At 45.2% G+C, this 23,226-nt stretch overlaps 1 protein-coding gene across 2 annotated transcripts in view; it reads left to right on the forward strand.

Annotated features, from left to right (window-relative positions):
- ZNF711 (zinc finger protein 711) overlaps positions 1–23,226 on the forward strand; it is a 40,324-nt gene that overhangs the window by 7,738 nt on the left and 9,360 nt on the right. For both annotated transcript variants that reach the window (XM_077286479.1, XM_077286480.1), the window contains 3 exons: positions 13,706–13,809; positions 14,967–15,494; positions 19,739–19,900. In XM_077286479.1, coding sequence (XP_077142594.1) covers positions 13,728–13,809; positions 14,967–15,494; positions 19,739–19,900 — 772 coding nt within the window. In that variant the 5' untranslated portion in view covers positions 13,706–13,727. The remainder of the gene's footprint in view (positions 1–13,705; positions 13,810–14,966; positions 15,495–19,738; positions 19,901–23,226) is intronic.

The raw sequence follows: 23,226 nt of genomic DNA on the forward strand, positions 1-23,226 counted from the left end.
TAAGTGCCAGTATTCACAGGAGATCTATACTTAGTATGCAGTGTCTGTGTAGAGGTAATACAGAGATCACTGGTGACATTATACACAGGAGCTCTGTATATAGTGTATAGGTAATACAGTGATCACTGGTGACATTGTACACAGGACCTCTGTATATAGTATAGTGTATAGTGTCAATGTATAAGTAACACTGACTCACCAATGACGTCTCTAGGTGAAGTCCTTCATCTTTCATCCAGCACAGACCGCCATCATTTCTTCCAGCCAGGACTCGTTTCTGCAGGAAATAACACAGTTATCTCGAGCTCTGCTTGCAGAACACATTACTTAATTTTTCACAACTTCTACATTACACATGGAGAAAAAAAGGCGATATAGAGTCACTCTGCACAGTAACAGGACCGCCCCCCCATTTAAAACAGTATACTCAAAAAATAAATAAATACATCACTGCAGTAATAATATCCCTTAATTAGCCCCTATGGTAATAATATTCCCCACCCTGGCCCCGTGTGTCTCATTTCTGGCTCCTGCCATATGTTCTCCCATCCTGCACTCATGAGTATCCATTCTACCCCATGTGATCTCCCCATCCTGCCCCATCTGTCTCCATCGTATTCTCCTGCCCCATGATCCAATCCTGCCCCATGTCTTTCATTCTGCCCCGTGTCTACATTCTGCCCATGCCTCCAGTCCTGCCCCCAGTGTGTCCAGCATATTACCCCCAGTGTGTCCAGCAATCTGCCCCAGTATGTCCAGCATATTGCCCCAGTAACCAGCAATCTGCCCCAGTGTGTCCAGCATTGCCCCCAGACAGTGTCTCCAGCAATCTGCCCCAGTGTCTGACTCCAGCATATTCCCCCAGACAGTGTGTTCAACAATCTGCCCCAGTATGTCCAGCATATTGCCCCAGTGTGTCCTGCAATCTGCCCCAGTATGTCCAATTGTTCAGCATTGCCCCCAGTGTGTCCAGCAATCTGCCCCATTGTCTCCAGCATATTACCCCCAGTGTGCCCAGCAATCTGCCCCAGTATGTCCAGCAATCTGCCCCAGTGTCTCTAGCATTGCCCCAGTGTCTCCAGCAATCTGCCCCAGTGTGTCCTCCAGCATTGCCCCAGTGTCTCCAGCAATCTGCCCCAGTGTGTCCTCCAGCATTGCCCCAGTGTGTCCAGCAATCTGCCCCAGTGTGTCCTCGAGCATTGCCCCAGTGTCTCCAGCATTGCCCCGGTGTCTCCAGCATTGCCCCGGTGTCTCCAGCATTGCCCCGGTGTCTCCAGCAATCTGCCCCAGTGTCTCCAGCAATCTGCCCCAGTGTCTCCAGCAATCTGCCCCAGTGTCTCCAGCAATCTGCCCCAGTGTCTCCAGCAATCTGCCCCAGTGTCTCCAGCATTGCCCCCAGTGTCTCCAGCAATCTGCCCCAGTGTCTCCAGCAATCTGCCCCAGTGTGTCCTCCAGCATTGCCCCCAGTGTGTCCACTGTCCACCGTTAGCTTATTAAAACACAAAACAAAAAAAAACAGTCTCCTCACCTTACCAGCGCTCAACGCGGCGAGCTCCCTCCAGCAGCGCACACTCGCCGGCGACTGACAATGACGTCAGACGCCGGCGACGTGTGAGCTGCGGCCGACTTCAGCTGCCAGCCTCCAATTGGCTGGCTGGCGGCTGTTGTTAACTATTGAGGTGCGGGCGCGCGCACGCACCTCAATAGGAAAGCGCCGCAGCGCCGGAAGGGGCCCGGTGAGCAGATGAGAAGGGGCCCGATGCGGACCCCCTCTCTCTGCCCACCGGGTCCGGGGGGCGGGGCACATAAATGCCGGCGGGCCGGGCATTCAGTCACACTCCGGCGGATTATCAGAGGGTCAATCTGCGGTGGCCCAGGGCCCCCCCAAGCCACTGGGCCCTGGGCTACCGCCCATATTGACCCTCTGATAATCCGCCCCTGGGTACAGGCGGCAGCTTGCGGTCCCAGCCTGCTCGCACAGGCGTGTAGGACTTGCGATGACGTCGCGGTCACATGACCGAGACGTCATGGCAGGTCCTTCTGCCAGACCATCCGTGCCAACGGAACGTGCCGGTTGCATCGCGAGGAGCGGGAAAGGCGGCGTAGGTGAGTATATAATCATTTTTTATTTTTTTTATTTTTTTTAACATTAGATGTTTTTACTATTGGCGCTGCATAGGCTGCGTCAATAGTAAAAAACTTGGTCACACAGGGTTAATAGCAGCGGTAACGGAGTGCGTTACCCGCGGCATAACGCGGTCCGTTACCACCGGCATTAACCCTGTGTGAGCGGTGAGCTGAGGGGTGTATGCGGGCGCCAGGCAGTGAGTGCGGGGAGTAAGGAGCGGCCATTTTCTTCCGGACTGTGCGCGTCACTGATTGGTCGCGGCAGCCATGACAGGCAGCTGCCGAGACCAATCAGCGAACGAATAACCGCGACAGACAGACAGAAGGACAGACAGAAGGACAGACAGAAGGACAGACAGACAGAAGGACAGACAGACGGAAGTGACCCTTAGACAATTATATAGTAGATGGTTTTTACTGTAAAATACAACTAGGAGAAAATGTAGGAAAATCCTCCTAGATCAGCAGCTTTCTATGGCATTAACCTGCATCGCTGTGAGTGCAGCGTACTACTATGTAACATGAGATTATGTGATTGGCTGCTTCTGAACACAACCACATTCCCACGGGTACTCACACTTATGCAACTACATTATTTAAGTTTTGCTATTTTTATTTTCCCCCTCCAAAATGATTTCTGTTTTGTTTCTCAATGGATTTGTTCACCATCTCAAAGCATACATTCCAAAATACTTAAATTAAGAATAGAACTGAGAAATTTACTTTACAAGGACTGCGACAAATTCATAAAAACAATCGGGTTTAATATTTATTCATCCTTCAACAAACCCTCTAAGCTCATGGCTTCAAGGGTAAAACAAATGAGAATAAAAACAGCATAATATTAAAAAACAAGATAATATACACCCCAAAGAAATTGAGGACACCTTTGCCGATCATTATAGTAAATTATACAATTTAGCTGAAGATTCTTTAATTCCCCAACCAAATCCGTACAACATAGAACATTTTCTTGATAAAATTAAATTACCAAACATTTCTCAACAAAAATCTGATACATTAAATTCCCTCTTTTTTGAAGAAGAAGTTAAAAGAATAATCAACAACCTTAACAGGGGTATCTCCTGGTCCAGATGGATTCCCAAATGAATTTTATAAAATCTTCCAATACTTTACTAACCCTTTACTTAACAAAGGTATTTACGCAATGAAAATAGAATTTCCATTGGAAATGTTACAAGCCACCATCATCATTTTAGTCCCTAAACTTAAAAACGATCCAAACCTTGTCACAAGTTACAGACCTATCTCATTGATAAATACTGATAGTCACATATACTCCAAGTTGTTAGCAGACAGGTTAAATAATATCCTGCCCCAAATTGTGTATAATAACCAACTTGGTTTTATTAAAGGTCAACAAACTATAGACGGCACAAGAAGATCGCTTAAACTAATACATTATAGAAAAGGAAGAATCCTCATCATTAATGATCACACTTGACACCGAGAAGGCATTCAACAGAGTTATCTGGCTTTGTATTCTTATCCAACATCTAAATGTTTTGGAATGGCCACCTGTCAAATGCATTCTCTGTCTAAGGGAACCCATCAGGGGTGTCTGTTATCCCCTCTCTTATTTGCCCTTGCTATGTAACCTTTCACAGAAAAAATTAGATCCAACAAAAAAATTAAAGGAAATTCCACTAAAACCAGAAATTTAAGTTTGTTTGTTCGTGACTACATAATTTTCTCTTTAAAAGATTCTATCAATTCTTCTAAAGAAATCCTTTACATACTAAAAAAATAGGAAGAGGTCTCGTATTACAAAATTAATGAAAATAAATCTAATATGCTCTCCTTTTTTTTTATTGACGATAATACCAAATCTTACAGTACGAACACAACTTCTATTGATTGGGAAAATAACTATTTAGATGTCGTACTTTGCAAAATACATCAAAATAGAATCTGATATATAAAGTCTCGTTCAGAACATCCAAGAAGATTTAAAGAGTTTCACTAAAAACGAGTTTACATGTTAGAAAAAATGTTTTTTCAGATGTGTATTTTCCTCAAAATTTTGTACATTTTTAGAGCCATTCCTTTTTTATTTCCGCTTAGATATATTAGAATCCTTCCAAACTTGTTAAACAAGGTTATATGGAACCAGGAAAAAGCAAGAGCCTCTAAATACAGTCTGATGAAAAGTAAGACGGCACTGGATTGGGCCTCCCCAATCTATCTGCTTATTACAGTACTAACCTAATCAAACATTGCCAAAATTGGTTCAAAAACATCCGTCCCCCTACTTGGGTTGATCTTGAATCTTCCTTAAGCGAAAAACTATCACTACCATTAACTCTTACTAAACTTTTTATCAAATCCTACTACCTCAGTACCCAACTCACAGATCATAACTGCCTGGGAAAAATTACCAGATCTCTCTTAAAAAATCCCTAAATATGACCAAATAAAAAACACATTCCAATGAAAAAGAATAAATTTAATAATTAACCAAAACATCTGACCATCATGGAAGAAAGTGGAGCTAAAATTTTATTAAAAATGTTCATGACTACTTAAATTTCGTCCCATTTATACAACTTAGATTAAAACACCAAGCTCCAGAAATTGACCTTATATGTTATATCCAGCTATGGGAAACTACAAGAATCCATCTCGAATCTAAACATCCTCTACCTGAACATATTGGGAACTTAATTTGTAATCCCAACAATGAAACCATATGGAAGTCATAAAGGATATACAATTTATTCAACCAAGATACGGGACTTCAAAAATGTTCATATATGACAAACTGGGAGAGGGACTTGAAGATTTTTTTTTTCTATTGAGCAATGCAAGAAGTCTATATTAATAACATAGTGGTGGACAAAGACGTGAGCACTGCTATGGAGGTGCCCGGGTAGGTTCCCGCACCTTAAGACCATATGTGTAAATAAACCCGGCACTCAACTTTATGCTAGTAGCTTGGGATTTTATTGTGTAGAACCAACAAATATGTTTCGGTCTCACATGACCTTCTTCAGTTACTACAATGTGTGAAACATAAAGAAAGGAACAACAAAAATGAAAACAAAATAAAATATAAAGGAACAGAAGTATATACAATGTACAAAATAGGTCATATCTTGGTACAAACATATGAAAACAACGCATGGATTCCACAAAGATATCCTATACCACAGTATATCATGTTATAGTGGAACCTAGAAGAAAAGGAAGGGCTAGCATACCGTGTTTTGAATAGCTAGCCTGTCACTACGTGAGCATAGTCGGTAGGTCAACTTGGACTCACTAAGGAAAAGGGGGAAGTGCATATGAGTGTTATTTATAACTAGCTGTACTACCCGGCTTCGCCCGGGTTAATGACTGCTGTTAGCAAAATAGAATGTGTTAACAAAAATTTATTCTGCACACAAAAACCACAAAACAAATAGATAGAAATGTAATTATTAAAAGGCAAAAACTAAGCAAATAGAAGCATTTCACAACATATATTAGCTTTGTTATACTGAGAATGTCTTTGTTGCCTATATTAACCAATCAGAGCTCAGGTTAATTAACTGTAGCAAAATAGAAGCTGAGCTGTGATTGGTTGCTATTGGCAGCCTGATAAATCCCCAGCCAACAGGAAGCCCTCCCCCCTGGCAGTATATATTAGCTCACACATACACATAATAGACAGGTCATGTGACTGACAGCTGCCGTATTTCCTATATGGTACATTTGTTGCTCTTGTAGTTTGCTTATTAATCAGATTTTTATTTTTGAAGGACAATACCAGACTTGTGTGTGTTTTAGGGCGAGTTTTATGTGTCAAGTTGTGTGTGTTGAGTTGCGTGTGGCGACATGCATGTAGCGACTTTTGTGAGATGAGTTTTGTGTGGCGACATGCGTGTAGCAACATTTTGTGTGTTGAGTTGCATGTGACAGGTTAGTGTAGCAAGTTGTGTGCAGCAAGATTTGTGCATGGCGAGTTTTGCGCGTGGCGAGTTTTATGTGTGGTGCATTTTGAGTATGTGCAAGTTTTGTGTGAGGCAACTTTTGCATGTGGTGCAACTTTTGTACATGTGGCAATTTTTCTGTGTGTGCAAGTTTTGCATGAGGTGAGTTTTCCATGAGGTGAGTTTTGCACGTGTGGCGAGTTTTGCGTGAGCCTAGTTTTGCATATGGCGAGTTTTGCATGTAGCGAGTTTTGAGTGGTGACTTTTGTGTTTCGACTTTTATGTGGCGAGGTTGGTGTGTGTGTGTGGTGAAATGTGTGCTGAGGGTGGTATATGTGTTCAAGCACGTGGTAGTGTGTGGCGCATTTTGTGTTTGTGTTCATATCCCCGTGTGTGGTGAGTATCCCATGTCGGGGCCCCACCTTAGCAACTGTACGGTATATACTCTTTGTCGCCATCGCTCTCATTCTTTAAGTCCTCATTGTTCACATCTGGCAGCTGTCAATTTTCCTCCAACACTTTTCCCTTCACTTTTTCCCCATTATGTAGATAGGAGCAAAATTGTTTGGTGAATTGGAACGCGCGGGGTTAAAATTTCACCTCACAACATAGCCTATGACGCTCTCGGGGTCCAGACGTGTGACTGTGCAAAATTTTGTGGCTGTAGCTGCGACGGTACAGATGCCAATCCCGGACATACACACATACATACATACACACATTCAGCTTTATATATTAGATATACCTGTATGTAATCTCCTGTATATAGTATATACCTGTGTGTCATCTCACCTATATATAGTATATATCTGTGTGTCATCTCCTGTATATAGTATATACCTGTATGTCATCTCCTCCTATACATAGCATATACCTGTGTCATCTCCTCCTGTGTATACTATATACCTGTAGGTAATCTGCTCCTGTATATAGTATATACCTGTGTGTCATCTCCTCCTGTATATAGTATATACCTGTATGTCATCTCCTCCTGTATGTAGTATGTACCTGTATGTCATCTCCTCCTCTATATAGTATATACCTGTGTGTCATCTCTCCTGTATATAGTATATATCTGTGTGTCATCTCCTCCTGTATATAGTATATACCTGTGTGTCATCTCCCCTGTAAATAGTATATACCTGTGTGTCATCTCCTGTATATAGTATATAGCTGTATGCCATCTCCTCCTGTATTAGCCCTCGTTCACACGTTATTTGGTCAGTATTTTTACCTCAGTATTTGTAAGCTAAAATGGCAGCCTGATAAATCCCCAGCCAACAGTAAGCCCACCCCCTGGCAGTATATATTAGCTCACACATACACATAATAGACTGGTCATGTGACTGACAGCTGCCGGATTCCTATATGGTACATTTGTTGCTCTTGTAGTTTGTCTGCTTATTAATCAGATTTTTATTTTTGAAGGATACCAGACTTGTGTGTGTTTTAGGGCGAGTTTCGTGTGTCAAGTTGTGTGTGTTGAGTTGCGTGTGGCGACATGCATGTAGGGACTTTTGTGAGATGAGTTTTGTGTGGCGACATGCGTGTAGCAACTTTTTGTGTGTCGAGTTGCATGTGACAGGTTAGTGTAGCAAGTTGTGTGCAGCAAGTTTTGCGCATGGCGAGTTTTGCGCGTGGCGAGTTTTATGTGTGGTGCCTTTTGAGTATGTGCAAGTTTTGTGTGAGGCAACTTTTGCATGTGTTGCAACTTTTGTGCATGTGGCAATTTTTCTGCGTGTGGCAATTTTTCTGCGTGTGCAAGTTTTGCGTGTGGCGAGTTTTGCACGTGTGGCGAGTTTTGCATGTGGAGAGTTTTGCGCGTGGCGAGTTTTGAGCGGCGACTTTTGTGTTTCTACTTTTATGTGGCGAGGTTGGTGTATGTGTGGTGAAATGTGCACTGAGGGTGGTATATGTGTTCGAGCACGTGGTAGTGTGTGGCGCATTTTGTGTGTGTGTTCATATCCCCGTGGTGGTGTGATTATCCCATGTTGGGGCCCCACCTTAGCAACTGTACAGTATATACTCTTTGGTGCCATCGCTGTCATTCTTTAAGTCCCCCTTGTTCACATCTGGCAGCTGTTAATTTGCCTCCAACACTTTTCCTTTCATTTTTTCCCCATTATGTAGATAGGGGCAAAATTGTTTGGTGACTTGGAAAGCGCGGGGTTAAAATTTCACCTCACAATATAGCTTTGACGCTCTCAGGGTCCAGACGTGTGACTGTGCAAAATTTTGTGCCTGTAGCTGCGACGCCTCCAACACTTTTCCTTTCACTTTTTCCCCATTATGTAGATAGGGGCAAAATTGTTTGGTGAATTGGAAAGCGCGGGGTTAAAATTTCACCTCACAACATAGCCTATGACGCTCTCGGGGTCCAGACGTGTGACTGTGCAAAATTTTGTGGCTGTAGCTGCTACGGTTCAGATGCCAATCCCGGACATACATACATACATACATACATACATACATACATACACACACACACACACACACACACATTCAGCTTTATATATTAGATATAAGGCCAGGTGTCATAAGTGCCTTAATTGGATCGATATTACCTGGGGTGCCAGTGCCCTGTTAATGTCCACCGCGTCCAGCTCCGGATCAAATAAGGTAATTACAGCATCGCCATTCACACTTAGCGCCACTATCACTTAGCTGTACCGGACTTTGGACTGATCCCAGAGCGCGATGCCCAGTTCATATTAGAACGCTTTCTCTCTCCACAGCTTACAGCCTATTCCATTAACAGGGCACTGGCACCCCAGGTAATATCGATCCAATTAAGGCACTTCTACTATAACATGATACATTGTATATACTTCTGTTCCTTTATATTTTATTTTGTTTTCATTTTTGTTGTTCCTTTCTTTATGTTTATTCTCACACATTGTAGTAACTGAAGAAGGTCATGTGAGACCGAAACGTATTTGTTGGTTCTACACAATAAAATCCCAAGCTACTAGCATAAAGTTGAGTGCCGGGTTTATTTACACATACGGTATATTAATAACATATTCTTCAAACCTCTGCACATTACTACATGAATCCTATTTCAAAATGGTATCTCACACCTAGCAGACTAAGTAAAGCTTTTACTGATCACTCTCCACGTTGCTGGAGAGATTGTGGATGCAGAGCTGACCTGATTCATTCATTTTGGTTCTGCCCCAAAATAAGTAATTTTTGGAAGAAAATTTTTAGTTTTATCCATAAAATTATAGGGAGTAGTATCTCCATTTTACGACATTTAGCTCTTCTATCTTTAGAATTGAACATATTAATCCAGATTTTCGAGCTTTGTTTATACATATCTTTCTTGTGGTTAAAATTGCTATTGCATCACTTTGGGAAAAAAAACTTCTATTCCTAATTTTCAGGACATAATAGAAAAAATTTCACCACACAACTTAAGATTTGCGATTATCAACAACTCTTGGGATAAATATTTTCACAAATGGGAACCTTGGTTAGACTACCCCGATCACTAGTTTGATTAATGAGATTACTTCCTTCATAGTGCATTGTGTTATATATCCGTTTGTAATCTAAATAAAAAATGTTACTCCTTAAATTTTAATCTGTTTTGTCTTACCCTTTCCTCATGTTATTTTCCCCTCCTTCCTAAGCAAATTTCCTATTCATTTCCATCCCCATGCTATATCACAACAAAACTTGAATTACAATTAATATTATAATGCCTGATTCTTTGCATGTAAATAATTAAAACCTTTTAATACAAATATTTGAACAATGGATTTGTTCAGATTGCGGGTGACATTTTAGGTGCAAAACTCCTGAAATCATTCTTCCTGTTAGGATTTTTTTTGTGTGTCAAAAACCTGGGATATTATCGGGGACGTGTAGAATTTTTTAAATATTTAGTATATACAGTGGCTTGTGAAAATATTCACCCTCTTGAATTTTTACCTATTTTGTTACATTACCATCTGTGTTTAATTTTTTTTTTTTTAAATCCTATTTGTGTGTGATGCATCAGCACTAAATAGTCTAAGTTGGTGAAGTGAGAAAAATATAGGCAGAAATTAAATTTATGGGATCAAATAACTAAAAATTGGTATGTGCATTCATCCCTTTTGTGATGAGGTCCCTAAAAAAATTTGTGCAAAGAATTCCCTTCATAAGTCCATGCTTAGTGACCAGACATATTCCTGTGTGCAATCTTAAGTGTCACATGTTTGTCAGTATATACACTTTACCTTTTCTGAAAGGCCCCAGAGGCTGCAATACCATTAACAAGAGGCACCACTAACCAAACAACACAATGAAGAACAAGGAGCTCTCCAAACCACACCATGAAAGACCAAGGAGCTCTCCAAACCACACCATGAAAGACCAAGGAGCTCTCCAAACCACACCATGAAAGACCAAGGAGCTCTCCAAACCACACCATGAAAGACCAAGGAGCTCTCCAAACCACACCATGAAAGACCAAGGAGCTCTCCAAACCACACCATGAAAGACCCAAGGAGCTCTCCAAACCACACCGTGAAAGACCAAGAAGCTCTCCAAACCACACCGTGAAAGACCAAGGAGCTCTCCAAACCACACCGTGAAAGACCAAGGAGCTCTCCAAACCACACCGTGAAAGACCAAGGAGCTCTCCAAACCACACCATGAAAGACCAAGGAGCTCTCCAAACCACACCATGAAAGACCAAGGAGCTCTCCAAACCACACCATGAAAGACCCAAGGAGCTCTCCAAACCACACCGTGAAAGACCAAGGAGCTCTCCAAACCACACCATGAAAGACCCAAGGAGCTCTCCAAACCACACCGTGAAAGACCAAGAAGCTCTCCAAACCACACCGTGAAAGACCAAGGAGCTCTCCAAACCACACCGTGAAAGACCAAGGAGCTCTCCAAACCACACCGTGAAAGACCAAGGAGCTCTCCAAACCGCACCATGAATACCAAGGAGCTCTCCAAACCGCACCATGAATACCAAGGAGCTCTCCAAACCGCACCATGAAAGACCAAGGATCTCTCCAAACCACACCATGAAAGACCAAGGAGCTCTCCAAACCACACCGTGAAAGACCAAGGAGCTCTCCAAACCACACCGTGAAAGACCAAGGAGCTCTCCAAACCACACCGTGAAAGACCAAGGAGCTCTCCAAACCACACCGTGAAAGACCAAGGAGCTCTCCAAACCACACCGTGAAAGACCAAGGAGCTCTCCAAACCACACCGTGAAAGACCAAGGAGCTCTCCAAACCACACCGTGAAAGACCAAGGAGCTCTCCAAACCACACCGTGAAAGACCAAGGAGCTCTCCAAACCACACCGTGAAAGACCAAGGAGCTCTCCAAACCACACCGTGAAAGACCAAGGAGCTCTCCAAACCACACCGTGAAAGACCAAGGAGCTCTCCAAACCACACCGTGAAAGACCAAGGAGCTCTCCAAACCACACCGTGAAAGACCAAGGAGCTCTCCAAACCACACCGTGAAAGACCAAGGAGCTCTCCAAACCACACCGTGAAAGACCAAGGAGCTCTCCAAACCACACCGTGAAAGACCAAGGAGCTCTCCAAACCACACCGTGAAAGACCAAGGAGCTCTCCAAACCACACCGTGAAAGACCAAGGAGCTCTCCAAATCACACCGTGAAAGACCAAGGAGCTCTCCAAACCACACCGTGAAAGACCAAGGAGCTCTCCAAACCACACCGTGAAAGACCAAGGAGCTCTCCAAACAAATCAGGGACAAAGTTGTTGAGAAGAACAAGTCAGGGTTGGGTTATTAAAAAAAAAAAAAATCTCCCAATCTCTTATGATCCCCCTGGAGCACCAAAAAATCAATCATCATCAAATGTAAAGAACATGGGGCCACAACAAACCTGACGAGAGGGTGCCCACCAAAACACTCAGCCCGGGCAAGGAGGGCATTAATCAGAGAGGCAGCACAGAGACCAACCTCTGAAGAAGCTGCAGCGTTCCCAACAGAGACTGGAGTATCTCTCCATGCGACCACAATAAGCCGTACACTCCATGGAGGTGGCCTTTATGGAACAGTAGGGAGAAAAAAAACCTATGCTTACAATTTTTGTGCTTAAGGCTTGTTTTGAGTTTGCCAAAAGCCATGTGGGAGACTCCCCAAATGTATGGAGGAAGGTGCTGTGGTCAGATAAGACAAAAATTCAACTTTTTGGCCACCAAGGTAAATGCTATGTCTGCAACCAAATCAATACAACTCATCACCCCAAGAACACCATCCTCACAGTGAAACATGGTGGTAGCAGCATAATACTCTGGGGACGTTTTTCTGCAGCAGGGACAGGGAAAATGGTCCGAGCCGAGGCAAAGATGGATGGTGCCAAATACAGGGAAATTCTTGAGCAAAACCTGTTTGTCAGTGATTTGAGACTGGGACGGAGGTTCGCCTTCCAACGTGACAATGACCCAAAGCATACTGCTAAAGCAACACTCCAGTTGTGTAAAGGGCAACGAGTAAATGTTTTGGAGTGTGCTAGTAAAAGGCCAAACCTCAATCCAATGGAGATTGCTGTTCACCAGAGGAAACCATCTAACTTGGAGAAGCTGGAGCAGTTTTACCTTGAAGAATGGGCAATAATCCCAGTGACCAGATGTGGAAAACCTATACAGACTTATCCAAAGCGACTTGCAGCCGTAATTGCCGCAAAAGGAGGCTTTACAAAGTACTGACTTTAAGGGGGTGAATAGTTATGCACACTGAAATGTTCAGTTATTTTGTCCTATTTGTTGTTTGCTTCGCAATAAAAATTAAACCAAATGTTCACAGTTGTAGGAATGTGCTTTACAAGAACTGATGCAAACCCGCAAAAAAAAAACAGGGAAATACAGGTTGTGAGGTAGCCAAACAAGGAAACCGCCAAGGTGGTGTGAATACTTTTGCCAGCCACTGTACATTGGAGGTGCTGTATGTCCTTTATTTGATTGCACTGTGAACTCCTAAACACGGTGCAATCAGGTGGATGGAGATGGCTTACTAGTAACACTCGATTTTTCGATAATCTTGCGGTATAAACTGGCTGCCATTCACTGGAATAACGAGCAAAACTCTTGTTCATCTGTAGAAATGATCTTTTGTGCTGCACAAAAGTTCATGGTTTTCTGCAGTGCGTTGACCTGTGTAAACGGGACTTGTGCTGTCAAGAACTATGGCAGCCTATATGCACCAAGCAATCTATATGGATCGTACAGGGACTGTTAACCCCAGTCTCCATGTGTGAACGGGCAATTAAACGTTGCTGATCCGTGGTTATTAGATGTAAACCCACCTAACGGCAGCCATTCACATTCAGCCGGCTCTCCCATACGCAGGTGTGCTTGTTCGCCTGAGCGCTCCTGTGTTCTCTATGAGAAAGCCACTAACATGTTGGCTGGGGCTTATATCCGGGAGAACCATGCGTTCGGCAGTCCGAAATCAGACATGTGCAATCAACGTCTCGCCCCGACTACCAGTTGGCCGGCACGTCACATGCATAGCAGAGTCGGCCGATATTGGCGGATCAGGAAGACGATGGCTTAATATGTACAGGGTTCTCTACCCTGAACTAGGCCTGGAATCTGGAATAAACCCTTCTGAACACCGCACTCACATTCCTCCATTAATGTGTGGCTTTATTTCCCACAGGTTTTGTGAATGCCTCGGAATAATGATGGATCCGGGAGGTGGCGGGCTGGAGCTCCAGATACAAGAAGCCAAAATTCCTCACACCATGATCATGCAGGACTTCGGTACGTTCATCCTATATATTTTTATTTCTAATATCAGAGATACCGAAAACATACTAAGCAAAAATCCGGGAGAAGGCACTAGTGTGAATGAAATAATAACCCGGTTTGCTCAAATCATTGCTCCAATAAATATCACATAAGAAGGAGGAACAGGAGCCCAGAGTACAAATATACGACAAAGTCTTTATTAATACAGAGATTTAAAAATTCAGGACAAACACTATAATAGTGAGTATACCACAACAATACATGGGGGGAGGAAGAAAGGGACAGATCCTGGCCCTCTAGCCCCAGCGCTATATGATGTAAGTAAAATGTTGGCAAGTAGATAATTAAATAGAAACCACCACTATAGCGCAAGGTGGTTTGTGCAATGGAAAGCAAAAAATGAACAAGCTGCTAACCAGATTTATATTGCACGGTCTAGGGCAGTGCCACAATTATATGTAAAGACCTAAAACGCAGCAGCAATAACAATATAGGGGATATGCTTACCCATGCAACAGAGGTGGTCAGAGGGGAGGGGGTCCCGCCGGTGGTGTGGCCCCGACGCACGTTTCGCAGCGCCGACACGCTGCTTTCTCAAGGGGAAAGCAGCGTGTCGGCGCTGCGAAACGTGCGTCGGGGCCACACCACCGGCGGGACCCCCTCCCCTCTGACCCCCTCTGTTGCATGGGTAAGCATATCCCCTATATTGTTATTGCTGCTGCGTTTTAGGTCTTTACATATAATTGTGGCACTGCCCTAGACCGTGCAATATAAATCTGGTTAGCAGCTTGTTAATTTTTTGCTTTCCATTGCACAAACCACCTTGCGCTATAGTGGTGGTTTCTATTTAATTATCTACTTGCCAACATTTTACTTACATCATATAGCGCTGGGGCTAGAGGGCCAGGGTCTGTCCCTTTCTTCCTCCCCCCATGTATTGTTGTGGTATACTCACTATTATAGTGTTTGTCCTGAATTTTTAAATCTCTGTATTAATAAAGACTTTGTTGTATATTTGTACTCTGGGCTCCTGTTCCTCCTTCTTATGTGATATTTTTATTTCTGTACTCCATACATTTAATAGTAATGGCGGAATGTGAGGTTGTGATTCGTGCTCAAGACCTTGCTAAGATCCTAACCTCTCCTGTCTTCCTTGGTTGTCTCCGCAGTGGCTGGGATGACCGGCACAGCCCACGTCGATGGCGACCACATTGTCGTCTCTGTTCCAGAGGGCATGTTAGTTTCCGATGTCATCACTGACGATGACATCACCTTGGCACAGGAGGAGCTATCGGATGACGTAGTGCAGGGTCCGGACATTATCAGCGAGGATGACGTCATCACTGAGAACGACATTGTGCCGGAGGCTGTCCTGGAAACTGACGTCGCTCTTGAGGAGGAGCTGGAAAGCAGCCATCAAGTATTACAATCTGACATTATTACCGAGACCGTGACGGACCAAGTGTTTGTGGCCGATCTCGTGGCTGCGACTGATGGTCACTTGGCCCAGGTGGTGCAGGACGTGATGTCGGACTCTCACTCCCCAACCATGGTGTCACAGGAGGTTCTGGTGGCCAGCTGTGACTCTGATGCCATAATTCATTCCTCTGACATCCAGGCTGCCGGCTCCTCCGTAACCATTAAAGCGGAGGACGATGATCTAAAATGTCCTGCGGAGGATTACCTGATGATATCTTGTAAGTAAAGGTCCGTTCATTAAGGGTATAGTTAGAAAAAAAGCTGCAGTTTATAATGGATCTGGACACTTGAGCCGCCGGTGGGATTTTCTATAATCTCAGTTTTGTCACATTGTGTCGTAGCGGTGGTCCATGGTCATCAGGGCAATAACATTGCTGGATATTTGCACATATCATGTGCTTATCCGCTCCCTGGTGCATTCACACCATCATTGAGATTCTCAAAGACCCAAACACCAAAAGACACCTTACACCTGTCAGGTACTGGTCTGTCCGGTATATGGAATATGCTGCTGGACTGTTGGGCTTTCTAGATGTAGGATTCACCTATGTGTGTAGCTTGGGAGGGGTAGTAACAGCTAATCATTATATACATTAATGCTTTTCTAAACCCTGCCCTTGTTTTCTTTTATTTACAGCGTATTTGATTGAGGTTTCAAACTCAGAGAGCCCAGATTTCATGTCTGGCTCCTTAAGCTTGTATCCCTCATGAGACCCCATAACTAAGAGCCTGAAAAGTTATTGTCTCTCTCCCATCACATTGTACGTTGGTTGTGTAAGTACCTGCACATGTAGTTTGCTATACAAGTAGAGCTCTGTAAGTTACCTGTTACATATACCTGATACAGAGATTCTGATACAGAGCTCCAAATCCCCTGCTCCCACCAGCTGTAGAGAGAAACTTATAACAGTCTTAGTCTGCAGCCACAGCTAGGGTGATCTCCTGCATTTATCTCTATTATCATTGGCCTCTATAGCAAGTGTCATTTTGTATGTAGTGGTGGCTGCAGGGAGGAGGTCAGTCATATAATTAGTATATGTGGGAGTCTCTGAATATGTCATAATGCTTACCTTATTTACAGTGGGGGAAATAATTATTTGATCCCTTGCTAATTTTGTAAGTTTGCCCACTGACAAAGACATGAACAGTCTATAATTTTAAGGGTAGGTTAATTTTAACATTGAGAGATAGAATATCAAAAATAAAATCCAGAAAATCACATTGTATAAATGTATTTGCATTTTGCAGTGAGAAATAAGTATTTGATCCCTCTGGCAAACAAGACTTAATACTTGGTGGTAAAACCCTTGTTGGCAAGCACAGCAGTCAGACGTTTTCTGTAGTTGATGATGTGGTTTGCGCACATGTCAGGAGGAATTCTAGTCCACTCCTCTTTGCAAATCATCTCTAAATCATTAATATTTTGAGGCTGTCGCTTGCAGCTCGGAGCTTTATCTTCCTCCATAAGTTTTCTATGGGATTAAGGTCTGCAGACTGGCTAGGCCACTCCATGACATTGGTGTGCGTCTTTTTGAGCCACTCCTTTCTTGCCTTGGCTGTATGTTTTGGGTCATTGTCTTGCTAGAAGACCCAGCCCCGACCCATTTTTAATGTCCTGGCGGAGGGAAGGAGGTTGTCACTCAGGATTTTACGGTACATGGCTCCATCCATTGATGTGGTGAAGTAGTCCTGTGCCCTTAGCAGAGAAACACCCCAAAGCATAATGTTTCCACCTCCATGCTTGACAGTGGGGACGGTGTTCTTTGGGTCACAGGCAGCATTTCTCTTCCTCCAAACACGGCGAGTTGAGTTAATGCCAAAGAGCTAAATTTTTGCCTCATCTGACCACAGCACCTTCTCCCAATAACTCACAGAATCATCCAGGTGTTCATTGGCAAACTTCAGACGGGCCTGCACATGTGCCTTCTTGAGCAGGGGGACCTTGCGGTCACTGCAGGATTTTACATCTTTACGGCGTAATGTGTTACCAATGGTTTTCTTGGTGACGGTGGTCCCAGCTGCCTTGAGATCATTAACAAACTCCCCCGTGTGGTTTTAGGCTGATCTCTCACCTTCCTCATGATCGAGGATACCCCACGAGGTGAGATTTTGCATGGTGCCACAGATCAATGTCGATTGACAGTCATTTTGTATTTCATCCATTTTCTTACTATTGCACCAACAGTTGTCTCCTTCTCACCCAGCGTCTTACTTATGGTTTTGTAGCCCATTCCAGCTTTGTGCAGGTCTATGATCTTGTCCCTGACACCATTATAAAGCTCTTTGGTCTTGCCCATGTTGTAGAGGTTACAGTCTGACTGATTAATTGAGTCTGTGGACAGGAGTCTTTTATAAGGGTGACTATGTAAGACCGTTGTCTGTAATGCAGGTAACGAGTTGATTAGGAGTCTAACTGGACTGTAGGAGCCAGAATTCTTAATGGTTGGTAGGGGATCAAATACTTATTTCTCACTGCAAAATGCAAATACGTTTATATAATTTATACAATGTGATTTTCTTTATTTTATTTTTGATATTCTATCTTACAGAGTTACAAAATCAGCAAGAGATCAAATAGTTATTTCCTTCACTGTATATTGTCTGGTGCTGACCCTGTATTATACTCCAGAGCTGCACTGATTATTGAACATACTCGCTCTCACTGTGTACATACATTACATTACTGATCCTGCACTGCTCCTGAGTTACCTCCTGTATTATACCCCAGAGCTGCACTCACTATTCTGCTGGTGCAGTCACTGTGTACATACATTACATTACTGATCCTGAGTTACCTCCTGTATTATACTCCAGAGCTGCACTCACTATTCTGCTGGTGCAGTCACTGTGTACATACATTACATTACTGATCCTGAGTTACCTCCTGTATTATACCCCAGAGCTGCACTCACTATTCTGCTGGTGCAGTCACTGTGTACATACATTACATTACTGATCCTGAGTTACATCCTGTATTATACCCCAGAGCTGCACTCACTATTCTGCTGGTGCAGTCGCTGTGTACATACATTACATTACTGATCCTGAGTTACATCCTGTATGATACTCCAGAGCTGCACTCACTATTCTGCTGGTGCAGTCGCTGTGCACATACATTACATTACTGCTCCTGAGTTACATCCTGTATTATACTCCAGAGCTGCACTCACTATTCTACTGGTGCAGTCACTATGTACATACATTCCATTACTGATCCAGAGTTACATCCTGTATTATACCCCAGAGCTGCACTCACTATTCTGCTGGTGCAGTCACTGTGTACATGCATTACATTACTGATCCTGAGTTACATCCTGTATTATACTCCAGAGCTGCACTCACTATTCTACTGGTGCAGTCACTGTGTACATACATTACATTACTGATCCTGAGTTACATCCTGTATTATACCCCAGAGCTGCACTCACTATTCTGCTGGTGCAGTCACTGTGTACATACATTACTGATCCTGAGTTACATCCTGTATTATACTCCAGAGCTGCACTCACTATTCTGCTGGTGCAGTCACTGTGTACATACATTACATTACTGATCCTGAGTTACATCCTGTATTATACTCCAGAGCTGCACTCACTATTCTGCTGGTGCAGTCACTGTGTACATACATTACATTACTGATCCTGAGTCACATCCTGTATTATACCCCAGAGCTGCACTCACTATTCTGCTGGTGCAGTCACTGTGTACATGCATTACATTACTGATCCTGAGTTACATCCTGTATTATACTCCAGAGCTGCACTCACTATTCTGCTGGTGCAGTCACTGTGTACATGCATTACATTACTGATCCTGAGTTACATCCTGTATTATACCCCAGAGCTGCACTCACTATTCTGCTGGTGCAGTCACTGTATACATACATTACATTACTGATCCTGAGTTACATCCTGTATTATACTCCAGAGCTGCACTCACTATTCTGCTGGTGCAGTCACTGTGTACATACATTACATTACTGATCCTGAGTTACATCCTGTATTATACTCCAGAGCTGCACTCACTATTCTGCTGGTGCAGTCACTGTGTACATGATTTACATTACTGATCCCGAGTTACATCCTGGGGGAGCTGGGGATTTCAGCTGTGAGGCTGGCAGAATGCAGCAGGCTGCAGCTTGTGTAGGATTGTGTGAAGGTTCATGTCTGGTATAAGACTGCTGTATTCTTTGATAGCCCCCCTAGCACCGTGGATTGTCCCACCAGACAGAAGATCTTGCCTGTTGTCAGCATCTTCCTGGTGCGGTCTCTGGATTATTAAGGTTCCAACCCCTAGAAGTGGTGAGATGCAGAGACCACCGCAGTGTCCCGGGCAGCCCCAGGTGGATGCCCAGATTAAGACCCCGTCAGGGAAGACGATAGTGCCCTGTGACTGCTCCGGTCTCTGCACATCGTCTCTTCACAGTTAATTAAAATCATGTAAATACATTTTCTTCCTGCAGTAGACGACGTCGGGGACAAGTTAGAACGCATCGGCAGCGCTCCTCTCAAAATCAGCACCGAGATTTCCCACGGGGACGCGGCATCTAAAGAAAATGGGTTTGGTTCAGAGGTGATTAAAGTTTACATATTCAAAGCGGAGGCAGATGATGATGTGGAAATAGGTCAGTACACTTCACACGCGGCCATCAACCCATCTCACTGTGAAATGCTCGATTGTGAATATGTATGAACTTGTATCCGCTCGCTGCCGTTCATCACCTCACATGTCCGCACCAGTGTGAGAGCGGGAGAAATGAGTCTGTATACTGGGCGAGTGTCCGCACCAGTGTGACAGCGGGAGAAATGATTCTGTATACTGGGCGAGTGTCCGCACCAGTGTGTGAGCGGGAGAAATGAGTCTGTACTGGGCGAGTGTCCGCACCAGTGTGAGAGCGGGAGAAATGAGTCTGTACTGGGCGAGTGTCCGTACCAGTGTGAGAATGGGAGAAATGAGTCTGTACTGGGCGAGTGTCCGCACCAGTGTGAGAGTGGGAGAAATGAGTCTGTATACTGGGCGAGTGTCTGCACCAGTGTGAGAGCGGGAGTAATGAGTCTGTATACTGGGCGAGTGTCCGCACCAGTGTGAGAGCGGGAGAAATGATTCTGTATACTGGGCGAGTGTCCGCACCAGTGTGAGAGTGGGAGAAATGAGTCTGTATACTGGGCGAGTGTCCGCACCAGTGTGAGAGCTGGAGAAGTGAGTCTGTATACTGGGCGAGTGTCCGCACCAGTGTGAGAGTGGGAGAAATGAGTCTGTATACTGGGCGAGTGTCCGCACCAGTGTGAGAGCGGGAGAAGTGAGTCTGTACTGGGCGAGTGTCCGCACCAGTGTGAGAGCCGGAGAAGTGAGTCTGTACTGGGCGAGTGTCCGCACCAGTGTGAGAGCGGGAGAAGTGAGTCTGTATACTGGGCGAGTGTCTGCACCAGTGTGAGAGCGGGAGAAATGAGTCTGTATACTGGGCGAGTGTCCGCACCAGTGTGAGAGCTGGAGAAGTGAGTCTGTACTGGGCGAGTGTCCGCACCAGTGTGAGAGCCGGAGAAGTGAGTCTGTACTGGGCGAGTGTTCGCACCAGTGTGAGAGTGGGAGAAATGAGTCTGTATACTGGACGAGTGTCTGCACCAGTGTGAGAGCGGGAGAAGTGAGTCTGTATACTGGGCGAGTGTCCGCACCAGTGTGAGAGCGGGAGAAATGAGTCTGTATACTGGGCGAGTGTCTGCACCAGTGTGAGAGCCGGAGAAGTGAGTCTGTATACTGGGCGAGTGTCCGCACCAGTGTGAGAGCGGGAGAAATGAGTCTGTATACTGGGCGAGTGTCTGCACCAGTGTGAGAGCGGGAGTAATGAGTCTGTATACTGGACGAGTGTCTGCACCAGTGTGAGAGCGGGAGAAATGAGTCTGTATACTGGGCGAGTGTCTGCACCAGTGTGAGAGCGGGAGAAATGAGTCTGTATACTGGGCGAGTGTCTGCACCAGTGTGAGAGGGGGATAAATGAGTCTGTATACTGGGCGAGTGTCTGCACCAGTGTGAGAGCGGGAGAAATTAGTCTGTATACTGGGCGAGTGTCTGCACCAGTGTGAGAGCGGGAGAAATGAGTCTGTATACTGGGCGAGTGTCTGCACCAGTGTGAGAGCGGGAGAAATGAGTCTGTATACTGGGCGAGTGTCTGCACCAGTGTGAGAGGGGGATAAATGAGTCTGTATACTGGGCGAGTGTCTGCACCAGTGTGAGAGCGGGAGAAATTAGTCTGTATACTGGGCGAGTGTCCGCACCAGTGTGAGAGCCGGAGAAGTGAGTCTGTATACTGGGCGAGTGTCTGCACCAGTGTGAGAGCGGGAGAAATGAGTCTGTATACTGGGCGAGTGTCTGCACCAGTGTGAGAGGGGGATAAATGAGTCTGTATACTGGGCGAGTGTCTGCACCAGTGTGAGAGCGGGAGAAATTAGTCTGTATACTGGGCGAGTGTCCGCACCAGTGTGAGAGCGGGAGAAATGAGTCTGTATACTGGGCGACTGTCCGCACCAGTGTGAGAGCGGGAGAAATGAGTCTGTATACTGGGCGAGTGTCCGCACCAGTGTGAGAGCGGGAGAAATGAGTCTGTATACTGGGCGACTGTCCGCACCAGTGTGAGAGCGGGAGAAATGAGTCTGTATACTGGGCGAGTGTCTGCACCAGTGTGAGAGCGGGAGAAATGAGTCTGTATACTGGGCGAGTGTCCGCACCAGTGTGAGAGCCGGAGAAGTGAGTCTGTACTGGGCGAGTGTCCGCACCAGTGTGAGAGCGGGAGAAGTGAGTCTGTATACTGGGCGAGTGTCTGCACCAGTGTGAGAGCGGGAGTAATGAGTCTGTATACTGGGCGAGTGTCCGCACCAGTGTGAGAGCGGGAGAAATGAGTCTGTATACTGGACGAGTGTCTGCACCAGTGTGAGAGCGGGAGAAATGAGTCTGTATACTGGGCGAGTGTCTGCACCAGTGTGAGAGCGGGAGAAATGAGTCTGTATACTGGGCGAGTGTCTGCACCAGTGTGAGAGCGGGAGAAATGAGTCTGTATACTGGGCGAGTGTCCGCACCAGTGTGAGAGCCGGAGAAGTGAGTCTGTACTGGGCGAGTGTCCGCACCAGTGTGAGAGCGGGAGAAGTGAGTCTGTATACTGGGCGAGTGTCCGCACCAGTGTGAGAGCGGGAGAAGTGAGTCTGTACTGGGCGAGTGTCTGCACCAGTGTGAGAGCGGGAGTAATGAGTCTGTATACTGGGCGAGTGTCCGCACCAGTGTGAGAGCTGGAGAAGTGAGTCTGTACTGGGCGAGTGTCTGCACCAGTGTGAGAGCGGGAGTAATGAGTCTGTATACTGGGCGAGTGTCCGCACCAGTGTGAGAGCGGGAGAAATGAGTCTGTATACTGGACGAGTGTCTGCACCAGTGTGAGAGCGGGAGAAATGAGTCTGTATACTGGGCGAGTGTCTGCACCAGTGTGAGAGGGGGATAAATGAGTCTGTATACTGGGCGAGTGTCTGCACCAGTGTGAGAGCGGGAGAAATTAGTCTGTATACTGGGCGAGTGTCCGCACCAGTGTGAGAGGCGGAGAAGTGAGTCTGTATACTGGGCGAGTGTCTGCACCAGTGTGAGAGCGGGAGAAATGAGTCTGTATACTGGGCGAGTGTCTGCACCAGTGTGAGAGGGGGATAAATGAGTCTGTATACTGGGCGAGTGTCCGCACCAGTGTGAGAGCGGGAGAAATGAGTCTGTATACTGGGCGAGTGTCTGCACCAGTGTGAGAGCGGGAGAAATTAGTCTGTATACTGGGCGAGTGTCCGCACCAGTGTGAGAGCCGGAGAAGTGAGTCTGTATACTGGGCGAGTGTCTGCACCAGTGTGAGAGCGGGAGAAATGAGTCTGTATACTGGGCGAGTGTCTGCACCAGTGTGAGAGCGGGAGAAATGAGTCTGTATACTGG

This window comes from Ranitomeya variabilis, chromosome 2, assembly GCF_051348905.1.
Source record: "Ranitomeya variabilis isolate aRanVar5 chromosome 2, aRanVar5.hap1, whole genome shotgun sequence".
NCBI lineage: Eukaryota > Metazoa > Chordata > Amphibia > Anura > Dendrobatidae > Ranitomeya > Ranitomeya variabilis.